Below are 11,275 nucleotides of genomic sequence, written 5' to 3'. Positions count from 1 at the left end.
TAAATATTTTTAAAGTTTCCTGGAGACCTACACCATAAACGCAGCGATACATGCAAAGGTACCCTTTCATAGCAAAATGACACTATATTTGGGATCTCCTTAAAGATGTGCTGGGGGAAAAGGAAGCGGGGAGTAGAGGAAACAAGAAGGCCAAAACGTTAACTGCTGAAGCTCCGTGACTGGCACCTAGGAGGTGACATTACTCTACTTTTCCACTTGAAATTTTCCTCTATACGTCTTCGTAAAAATAAATCTCCTAGGAAGCTTTTCTCTCCCAGGCTCAGCTAGAAAGTCAGTGGTCACCCCTTTACACCCCCCACCCCCGCAACGGTTATCCCATCTTTAGCCATCGCGGCATGTCATGCCGCCCAGTTACCCGGGCCACCAAGAAGGCGCGGGGCTGGGCAGGTGGTGGCGGCAGGTAGGTTGGTGGGGGGGGTCAGGTGCGGGGCCCTGCAGGTGTAGGACCGGGTGGGTGGGCGGGGCGGCCAGCAAGCGGCGATGGCAGGTAGATGGGGGTCAGGTGCGGGGCCGGGCAGGTGGCGGCTGCGGGTAGGTGCGGGGTCAGGTGTGGGGCCCGGCAGGTGCGGGGCCGGGTGGTGGGCCGCGGCGGCCGGCAGGTGAGGGGCCGTGCAGGCGGCGGCGGCGGCTGGGATCAGACACTGCGGTGAGGGGGCTCCCGGCCCGCGCCCGCCGATGCACCTTGTCCAGCGGCGAACCCGGTTCCCGCACTTGGCACTCGCGGCCGCGGAGCGCGGGGACACACCGCCCAGGCGCTTCTGACCCTCACCGGAAGGCAGCCGGCTCCCGGGTCGGTGTGCTTCTTCCTCCGGCCCCTCAGTCTGCTAGACGTGGGCTTCGACCGCGCCCCCCGGGGCCTTTCCACGCCCTCTCACCCGCCGCGAGCGCCGTCGCCTTCCGGACCTCGGGAGCCCGGCTCGCGGCGGGTGAGAAGCCGGGCCCTCTCCCTCCCCCGACCCACGATGTCTCACGTCCAGTACTCTAGACTCCCTTTCCCCGCCGCCGAGATTGCGCCTGCGCGGGGGCGGTCGCACAACATGCAGCCCCGCCCGCGCCTCGCCAAACCTCGCGATACTTCATTCCCCCCCCCCCCCCCCCCCCCCCCGCCCCTCCCCCCCGCAGGTCCACCCACCCCAACTGCCGGGTCGACCTGGAAAGTTCTAAACCCCTGCGCACGCTCTCTGGGGCGCTTAACGTCCGGGCTCCGCCCTCTTCTGACCACGCCCCTTTCCGTCCGGGAGCTTCCCTTCTCCCCGTCTTGCCAATCATCCGCTTCTTCCCTCGGGCAACCCCGCAACAGCTCTCTGATTGGCTAATCTTGAGAGCCGGCGCCGAGGAGGGTCGGTGACGATAGGCTGTAAGACGGTCCCGCCTACCGGCAGTTTGCGCGGGAGGCAATTGGCTGACATCTCCGTCCAATCGGCGGTGGGCTGTCGGATTCAAACCGGGTTCGTTGGGCCTGTGGTCGGTTGGTCGCAGTCGAGTCGTTGCCTTGGCGTGAGGCGGACGTGTGGCCCGCTGCGCCCGCTCTTCGAGCCCCGACGCTCCCGCCCGCCCGCAGGATGGCCCACAAGCAGATCTACTACTCGGACAAGTACTTCGACGAGCACTACGAGTACCGGTGAGAGCGGCCGGCGGGGCGGGCTCCGCTGCGGAACGGGAACCAGGGTCGGGGTCGCCGCGCGTCGGCTGGGGTTCGGGTCAGGGCCCGAGGTCGGAGGTCGAGTCAGGGTGGCTGCCCGGGGCGGGAGCGCCGGGGCCTGCGGCCTTCCGTTCCCCGCCCTTTGTTCGCCGCGGCCGAGCGGGGCGGGGGCTGCGGGGTCGGCTCTACTTCCTCGCCCTCCGCGGTCCGGCAGGGACTCCGCCGGCCTCGGGGCGCGGCCGGGCGGCTCTAGGCCTCGGCGTCGCGGGCAGCTGCGTCGGGGGCCGGGCGGGGGATCCGGGCGGGGGATCCGGGCGGGGGCGGGGACGCGAGGGCGCGGCCGCCAGGGACCTGGCTTTTGTGTGGCTGCGCTGCGCGCCCGGGGCGAGGCGGGGGAGTAGCCGGCGTTGGTGCGCTGACCGCGCGCTCGGCCGTCGCAGCCCGGAGTCCCCGGACCCCCCAGGTGCCGAGGCTGCTCCTGGGGTGCGGGCTCGAGCCACCGCTCGTGAGGCCCGGACCTGAGCGCGACTCCGGGGCGGCTCGCCCGCTGTGGCGCCGCAGGCTCTGCCTCCGTGTGCGCTTGCACGTTGGGCCTCGGGTCCTGCGTTGCTAGGCGGGGGTCCTGTCGTCGGTGAGGTCTGCTGAAGGCCCCGGGTCGAGTAGTTAGAGGACGGCGTGGACTGCGGTCCACAGAAGCTGTAGGTGAGCTTTTTCCGGGCCCGCTCCTCCAGGCACCGTGCGCCCTTCGGGGCGGTGTCCTGCGGTCCCCGAGTAGCGCCGGTTTAATCGGCCTCCCCGGTCGCCCTCCCCAGCGGCTGGCTTCGTGCTGGCTTGTTCGTTCGGAGGAGCGCGCGCTGGGCGGGAGGTGGTTTCCTTCCCGGGCCGGGAAGCGCAGTGCGCGGAGGTGGGGTCGTGTGAGCTTGAGGCTGCTGAAAGCGTCCCCTTTGGAGTCCGACTTCGTGAAGGTGGGCCTGTTTGCACGACTGATGGCCGAGGAGGGGTTGTGACCCCGGAGGAACACGGGGGCACGTTGATGTGGCTGTAGGTGATCCGAATGCAGGCGCCGGCCTGCGCTCGATTCTGAGGCCAGGGAGGAGTCGGTGTGGACGCCGGAGCAGCGGTCCCGGATGACACACGGAGTGCGTGCTAAGTGGCTGCTGACGCGGTCCGCAGGCTCGGGTCAGAGGTTGGCGGTCAGTCACTAAGCTTGGGGGAGGCACACGTTGCGTGGTGGGCGCCCCTGTCGCAGTGTTGTGGGAGGTCAGTGCAGTTCCCTGCAGTTAGTGGAAACAGCGTGATGTCCTGCGGTGGCCTCCGGGCAGACCTAGCAACGTGGCACAGTCGTTCTGGGGCGGACACAGGCTGACGTCTTTTGTGTGAATGACACCAGGTGGGTGTGTAACTCACCAGCGGCAGGCCACTTTACCTTGATGACTGTTCGTTCAGGGCTCGTTATGGGTTAGGGGTTCAGTTTGGGATTAGCAGCATTCGCGCCTCGGATGAAGCTCATGGGCTGCGATCCTGCCACTGTGCAAAGCTTGGGTTCAGTTTTCTTTTGTGCCAGAAAGTGTACCTGACCAGAGTGCGCATTTCTCATCCCCACAGCCAACTGACTGTCAGATAGAGGATTTCTATCAGTCCAGAAATTTGGTTCGTGCTTGTTGATGGCTGTATAATTTACTGCTACTGGAAATGGTAAAATGCCTCTGGGAATTGTGACTTGCAAAGAACATTTTAGTGCAGTTAAGAGGGGTGCAGACTTGTCTTTTAGAATTTTACAAAGCTACAATTGTATATATTCTTGATGTTTTTGACATTGAAGACTAATACATATCTTCCTAAAAAGAAACTTAATAAAGTTTTGGATATAGGTCATTCGGATAGAAGTCAGTAACTTATTGGAAAACTCAAAGTCTTTGTGCAAGGTTTCCAGGTACACATACATACGTGAGACTTGGGTTTGTTTTTTTGCTTTTTAATTTGAACAAAGCAACTTGTACAGTATACAAGGACTCATCTACTACAGATCTAGAATGTTGAGTAATGGGAAACCCAAATTAACAAATTATTTTTCCTCTTATACAGAAGTCTCCGTGGGTCTGGGATGTCCGTTTTACAGTCAGGGTTCAGCCTCAGTTTAGGCTTCTGTGGTCTTAGATGGCTTCTCTGGCTCCCTGATCACATTAGCGGCTTCATAACCCATGAGGATAGACTTAGAAAAAGAGTTGGGCATGTTCTTTCCTTTTGAAGACAGTTTTATAAGTCGTGTATTTTTTGCTTATATCCTGTTTGCCAGGATTTAAGTCACCAGAGGTTAGCTGTAGGGGAGGCCGGGATGTTTTGGATAGCTGTGAGCCCGACTTGGATTTGGGGATTCTATTCCTGAAGAACATTGAAACAGCAAGCAGTCTCTTAGAGAAGAAAAGGCAAATCCTAAACAAAATACTTTCTGCTTTTGGACTGTATATTCTTCCTGTTTTGAACATTAGGCCATAAAAAATCAGAATTAGAGGTAGTAGACAGTCCTCAAGATTGATGCCAACAGTAATGTAACAAGGGTTGCTTTAAAGATTTTTATTTTGAACTCAAATGTCACGCGTCCTAAAAATGCATCTCTAAAGTGACCATATTTGTAGGAAAGGTGTATTTGCTAAACTTGGCAATATCTTTTTACAGGCATGTCATGTTACCCAGAGAACTTTCCAAACAAGTCCCGAAAACCCATCTGATGTCGGAAGAGGAGTGGAGGAGACTTGGCGTCCAACAGAGTCTAGGCTGGGTTCACTACATGATTCATGAGCCAGGTAGGGGTTGCCATTTCGGAAAGCATCCACCGAAACCGAAGAAGTAGTGGTTGTGGTTGTTGAAAATTAAGTAATACTGACATTCAGTGGTATTCCCAAAGCAACCCTGGTAAGTTTGACACTTCTTGAATAGCTGATTCCTTTCCTCCCTAGGAAGAATTTACGTTTTCTAGTAAGTAATACCACACGAGTGAAAGGAATGCATTATTCTACCTGCAGAGAGATTAGGAGTTAAAAAAAAAAAGTCAATTCTTTTACTTTAAAATGTGCCATTAATAAAGTATTTTACCGTAAGTATAAGTAATTCTGGTGACCCATCTCTTTAAAAACTAAGGACTTACTTTAAGACACTTTTAAGTGTCCCTAAGTTCTTTGCGTAGAAGTTAACGCAATTTGGAGTGATTTGTTTTTTCCTTTAGTATCATATTAAAGGATGATTGGGATCTGCCACACCAAGGCGAGATAAGGTAACCTAGTGAGTGAACCTTGCTATGCGTTTGTGAGTGTTTTATTGTGTGGATTTTGCCAGAGTTTCCCGGATATGAAATGTTAAACTAAAACTCACAGGGTTCAATTCTGCTTTTGTGGTATCCTTAAATAAATCTAATTTAAACAATTATAATGCTTTGAGCAAATTTTGAGGGCATGATATAGAAACCGAATTAGGTGGAACAGAGCTTGTTTTCTGCTCTTAAAGAAAAGCAGCAATAGCATCAGAAAGTGACTTAAAACTTTTTTGGGATTGGGGGCATCTATTTGTACCGGAGTTCAAAACTCTAGAACCCAGGGTTCCCACCCAATGAAACAGATCCCAGGAATGGGGCCTTGGGATCTGCACTTTTTACAGTTTGGTGGTTTTTGAATTTGGTGTTAGGTGTCTTTCCTTTTCACCGGAATTGAGATCCTAAAGGTAGAAACTGTTCTCCTCAAAGTGGCTTCTCCACTTGACATCTCTTTTTCCAGGGTAGGTAAAACACTGTGGGGAATGTTCTTCTCCATCAGGTGGTTTTCTAATGTTTATAGTTGACAGTGATTTTTTTTTTTTTTTTAAGATTCTGTTTATTTATTTGACAGACAGAGATCACAAGTAGGCAGAGAGGCAGGCAGAGAGAGGGGGGGAAACAGGCTCCCTGCTGAGCAAAGACCACCCCCCCCAATGCGGGGCTCGATCCCAGAACTCTGGGATCATGACCTGAGCTGAAGGCAGAGGCTTTAACCCACTGAGCCACTCAGGGGCCCCGACGGGGACTTTTGAAGCAAAGTTTATTTCAGATATTTTGATAAGTGACAGTTGTTTAAAGATTTATTTTGGTTTGAGAATTTCAAATTTTGATTGAATGAATGAAAATTAACCATATTTTAAAATTATATATTTTGTTTCCACAGAACCACATATTCTTCTCTTTAGACGACCTCTTCCAAAAGAGCAACAAAAATGAAGTCTACCTGGGGATTGTCAATTAAGTCTTTTTCAAATTTAATGTATATGTGTATATAAGGGTAGTATTCAGTGAATACTTGAAAAATGTACAAATTGTTGATCCATACCTGTGCATGAGCTGTATTCTTCACAGCAACAGAGCTCAGTTAAATGCAACAGCAAGTAGGTTACTATAAGGTGTTTAAGATAAAATTTCTAGTTGGTTTTTCTCTTTAATATAAGTGCCTGTTTGACTTTACCTGTTACTTTTGTTAAATAAAGTTTGTATGTTGCATTTATCATTGAAGTTATTGGGGTTTATTTTCTAAGGTTGACTTGTGTCTATCAAGGATAGATGATTTCAGCTCTACAGTTTTGGTCTGGAGGAAATAAATTTAAAGAAATGGGATTAAATGGGTTTAAGATAGCTGTGGTTTGGGGAAGGTGTGACTTAATTCACTTACGAAGAAACAGCTTATAGAGACAGAGTTCATAGCTCTATTGCTAGTTTAGTGTCTGGAGAATTGTGCAGTTCTAAGGACTGCCACATCTGGTGGCCTTGAGGGAAACCACTTATCCCTGCTTCTGTTTCACTGCATGTGCCAAGTAGTGGTAGTGTTTCCTATAAAATAGCAGAGCATTTAAAAATGTAAAACACCATTCCATACGGAGTTGGTGTCTGTTTGTAAATTGTCTTTTTAGCTGCTACAGAAATATTCCTGAGCTAATTTGCTGTGCTGGGGAACACTTTGAAATGTAAGCCCCCGAGCTCGGTGGTCCTCCGTATGCTCCTCTCCCGAGAAAGGGGCGTCTTTATACAGAAACAGGACCGGAAACGCTACAGGTGGTGCTGCGCAGCCGCCCAGATCTACTTGTGCCCCCAGGGACCCATCCTGTAGCCAGCCCGGGAGACTCAGGGATTGCCTAGTAAAGGGAGCAGTGGCCCCGCGGCAGCCCCCCACAAGGGTGACTGCAGCACACCAGGCCTGAGCGGGCGCGTTCAGGCGTGTTTCCTGCACGTGCGGGTTGCCCGGGAGACCACCTGGGCGGGGCGGGGAAACTGGGCGGTGCCGCATTAGCCGCTTTGAGTAGTACCTGGTAGTGAATGAACCCAGGCTTCCCTGCAGGGCAGCTCCAGATTGCCAGCCCCTGTACCCTCACCTAGCTCCCAGGCCCCACCCGCTCCCGCGCGGACCCGCCCCTGCCCAGCCCCCGCCGGGCTGTTCGCAATACTTGAAAGGACTGAGCAGTCTGGGAATTCTCGTCCTTGCTCACTGCCCAGTGCTCCAGCCCTTGGCGCTTCACTGCGCCAAGTCCTCCTGGCCTCCTGGGCCTGGAGTCCACGTCCTCCGCTTCGGGTGCCCCCGGCCAGGCAGCGTGCCGGGGATGACCAATGTCTTTTCCTGAGGGCGGCCGCCGCCATGCGGGACCAGAGGCGTACGCGCGCCCACTTCCGGTCGGAGGCAGGGGGCCGGGGGGGCGGGCCTGGGTGCGTTTCTGTGACGCACTTCCTGGCGTCCGCTCGGAAGGCGGAAAAGCGGGGAGTCCGAGCGCCGCGCGTCCGTCGGCCGACGGGGCGGCTGCTGGCCTCCGGGGCCGGGCCTCCTCCGAGCCGCGCGCCATGGCGTCGGAGGGGCCTCGGGAGCCCGTGGGCGAGGTGAGGACGGCGCCCCGGAGTGGGGGGCGGGCGCGGGCGGGGGACAGCGCGGGGCGTCGGGGCGGCCGCGGTTAGCCGGGGAGGACCGGGCGCCCGGGAGTGCGCCCCCGCACAGGGTCGCCGCGCTCGCGCCGGGGAGCTCCCGCAAACGGTGGCTGGAGCGCGGGCGTCCGCTCGGCCTGCTCGGCCGCACCGCTAGATGGAGCCCTGGCGGCCGCTGCGACCGGCGCTCGGAAGGATTGGAAGGCGCCGAAGTCAGTCTCGCGGGGCGGCCGCGGACGCGGGAAGAGCCGCTGCTACGGTCACATCCCAGGGCTTGGTGACAGCACGGTGTCCTTCTGGCAGGGCTGGCTTTGGCTCTTCAACAGAACAACTCCTGGCGGTTCGCTGAGGCACAGGAAAGGGTTTATATAACTTTTCTTTGAGAAATTCGATGGAAATAAAGCTCCGCACTGCGTTTGAGTGTTCGAGGCAGCCATGCAGCGGCCGGGCTTGCCCTCGGCGGTTCTCGGTTCTCCGTGACCGCGGCGGAGACGGTGACGCACCCGCACGCAGGTCGAGGTTGTCCCAACTCCGTCAGCTGGCTTGGGTTTTATTTCCGCTTTCACTGCTGGCTCTCCCTCGCCCCCACCCCGTCTTTAATATTTAGTGGACCGCTTCTTTTACTAGAAAAGCACTGGGGGAGAGGTTGTTAGCCGCCAGATTCTTGCTTTTATGAGGCCGAAGTATTTGAACAATAGACACTCCTGGGACAGGCATTTCTGGGGCTGCTAGAACCCAGCGACTTTCCGTGGGTTTTTTGTTCACATTTGCTTTACATCCAAATGTATGGAGTCAACCCCCCCCCCTCGTTTTTTCCTCAGGGCATCAAGTTGTCAGCAGATGTGAAACCGTTTGTCCCCAAATTTGCTGGGCTCAGCGTGGCATGGTCAGAGTCTTCCGAAGCTCGTGTGTTCCCTGGCTGTGCGGCCGCCTACTACCCGTGTGTTCAGGAGCTCCCGGTGCCTGAGTACGTATCCTTCTCCATGTCTTGCCCTCCCTGGGGACTGAGAGGAAATTCCACTTTGAAGTCGCTGCACCTGACATGGCCAGTGTTCTCAGTACGAGGCTGCTCTTCAGCCAGGAAGGGCCTGAGGCAGTGGCACAAATTAACTGCGTCCTACCCCAAAAACAGAAACCTCAGTTCTCCATACTCACGGTTATTTTGGGCAAAGGAAGTGTGGAGGTTGCCTTGCATTCCCTAGTAGGAAATGCAGTTTTCAGGGTTCATTTGTGCATGGGGTCTGAACTGTATCATGTGTCCAAGGGGAGATGAGATGGCTGGGGGTGCAGAGAGGACAGGGGGCAAAGGCAAGCCCAGAGAAATCCGTGTGCGCTGTGGGTGTAGGTTGTAACACTGTGAAATTTTGCTTGGGGCTGGAGCGCGGGCTCGCAACCGTGGCTGCTCTTTTTGTGGGGTAGTTCTTTGGGAATTGCTGAGTTTTGCTTTCTACCACTTTTCTTTATAAATGTCCTGGGCAATGCCTAGAAGCTTGGGTTATAAAATTTTTCTACATCTGTATTGCAAGAAGGCTTATTGGTTTGGCAATTTTCCTTTTTCTTCTTAAGTTTCATTCTTTAGGTATTTATACAGTGGTTTCCATTAATAGCTGAATTTAGAAACCCGTGCCTTAAACCCTGCATGTAATTGTGTAGAGTACCTGACTTTTAAATGGTCTGCATCACCTTTGTGCTTATGTAAGAGTCCTTGTCTGTATGTCCCTTTGCTGTGGGTCGTACTTGTTTCTTTTCCATGCTTGCATAGTGTCGGTTGTACACTTCATACAAATTCTAGGCTTGTGTTCACAAGGACAAAGCTTGGAATGAATAATAAACCATCGAGTTGTTTGGTATATATAGGTTGTATTTTTTGACCAAGTTGAAATTCTGCCTCTCTGCTTTGCTAGGAACACTCAGGTTTTCCACTGTGATTTCATCCTTTGTTAGAGGGGGGTTGGCATGGGTCTCATTCGAGCTGTTCCCTACCTTGGGTGGTTCACAAAGTAAAGTATAAAATATATTTCATTCAGTGACAAGGATTCGAAGCCATTTGTTTCGGGTGGGATTCCAGTTAGCCTAAGTAAAGGTGGGAAGCATTCCTACAGCTCAGGTAATGTTCTGGAAGTAGCATGAATTGAGAAGAATCAGAAGCTTAAAGGGTGTGCACTGTTGAATTTGAAAATTAGGTTTTGTTTTTTAAATATTTTATTTATTTATTTGACAGAGAGACAGAGCATGAGAGCGGAGAAGGTCAGAGAGAGAAGCAGACTCCCGGCTGAACAGGGAGCCCGATGTGGGATTCCGGGGTCATGACCCAAGCCGAAGGCAGTCACTTAACCAACTGAGCCACCCAGGCGCCCTAAGAATTAGGTTTTTCAAACTCCCATCTTTTTTTAGGTTTAATTTTTTTTCTCTTATTTACATATAACCAAGGAAAAGATTGGCTGACAGTATTCCTGCCTGATGAGAAAACAATTAAGGACAAAAGAGGTGTGAAAGTAGAGGGGCAGGGTTAGGAGGGAGAGGAGCCTTTGAAGGGGACAGAATGGGGATACTTTACGCATTTGAGAACCTCTGACCTCGTGCGTTCTGATGGAGGCTGAGATGTCTGCCCGAGCCGGGTTTCCTGTGAATGGGGCTCTCCCCTGCGGGGAAGAGCCGAGTGCGTTTTTCCGTAGGGAGCAGCGTTGTCTTTCCTGCTGTGCCCGTGCCCGTCCATGAGGTGGGCAGGCGGTGTCGTGTTCTTTTTACACCTGAGAAGCTGGGGCCAGAAGCCTGTGTTCAGTCTTCAGGTAGGCAGTGCCCGAAGCAGAATGACCGTCTGTGCCTCTGGCCTGCACTCATCGAGCTCCCCAGAGCTGCCGCTGCCGCGGGGACGAGTGTTTGCTGAGCACTTGAGCCTGTTGCGATCCACGGCCGGCTCTGGGCACTGCTGAGGGAGTCTCGGCTGTGAGAACTAGTAGTCCTGGACCGAGTGTGGCTGGAGGAGCTGCTGGCGCCTGAGCACTGCGCGACGGCGGGGGCGACCGGAGGGCGCAGGAGCAGGCGCTGTGCTGGGAGCAGCCCCGGTATGGCTGCTGGGAGCAGGCGTGCTGGGCGGGAGGTGGGGCATGGCTGGTCGTGTCTTACGCGCTTCCGGGACGCTCACTCCTGGATTCTTCCCGCTTGAAGCCTCGGGCTGGGTTCCAGGCACTGAAGCTAGGGAAGAAATACACGGAGCCCCGCGGCCTGGGGAAGGCCTCCGGGGTGGGGGGGGGCCCGGGTGGTGTTGGCGGGAGAGAGGCTGTGGCAGTTGCTGGCTGAGTACATGCAGGGTCGGGGGTGGGAAGAGGGGCCATTCGGGGTCCAGCAGCACAGCCTGGACTCCGGTGCCCGTTAGGGGACAGGGAACTGTTGGGTGGGAGCCACCTGGGGGCTGAGTGAGGCCTGGAGCTGGCCGAGGTGTGCCACTGCGAGTCTGCATGTGAAGTCGGAGCAGACCGAGGAGGGGTCTGGGCTCAGTGTGACTGGAGAGGAAGGGGATGTGGAGGAGGGCCCTCCAGGCCGAGCCTTTGGAAGGGGGGACGGGCTTGCGAGTCCAGGCTGGCGGGGATTTTCAGGGGGTGTGACAGAAGGGCCAGCGGCGGGGCTTGCAGGGAGGATGTCCTAGAGATCCGGGAGCAGTTGGGAGGGGTGGGGCGGGGGGGGGGAGG

The 11,275-nt window shown here is 54.8% G+C and overlaps 2 protein-coding genes across 3 annotated transcripts in view; both read left to right on the top strand.

The window, feature by feature from the left end:
• Nucleotides 1-1,441: 1,441 nt before the first annotated feature.
• Nucleotides 1,442-6,186, top strand: LOC111153573 (CDC28 protein kinase regulatory subunit 2). The gene is made up of 3 exons (XM_022512680.1): nt 1,442-1,642; nt 4,340-4,467; nt 5,854-6,186. The coding sequence occupies exons 1-3, from the start codon at nt 1,584-1,586 to the stop codon at nt 5,904-5,906; spliced, it is 240 nt and encodes a 79-aa protein (XP_022368388.1). The 5' UTR covers nt 1,442-1,583; the 3' UTR covers nt 5,907-6,186.
• Nucleotides 6,187-7,426: 1,240 nt separating this feature from the next.
• Nucleotides 7,427-11,275, top strand: part of LOC111153492 (SECIS binding protein 2) — a 47,393-nt gene continuing 43,544 nt past the window's right edge. For both annotated transcript variants that reach the window (XM_022512544.1, XM_022512545.1), the window contains exons 1-2: nt 7,427-7,544; nt 8,408-8,553. In XM_022512544.1, the coding sequence (XP_022368252.1) occupies nt 7,509-7,544; nt 8,408-8,553 (182 nt within the window). In that variant the 5' untranslated portion in view covers nt 7,427-7,508. The remainder of the gene's footprint in view (nt 7,545-8,407; nt 8,554-11,275) is intronic.

This window comes from Enhydra lutris, unplaced genomic scaffold, assembly GCF_002288905.1.
Source record: "Enhydra lutris kenyoni isolate GAN:26980312 unplaced genomic scaffold, ASM228890v2 scaffoldscaffold33, whole genome shotgun sequence".
Classification (NCBI taxonomy): Eukaryota; Metazoa; Chordata; class Mammalia; order Carnivora; family Mustelidae; genus Enhydra; species Enhydra lutris.
This window is presented reverse-complemented; position numbering and strand designations above follow the sequence as displayed.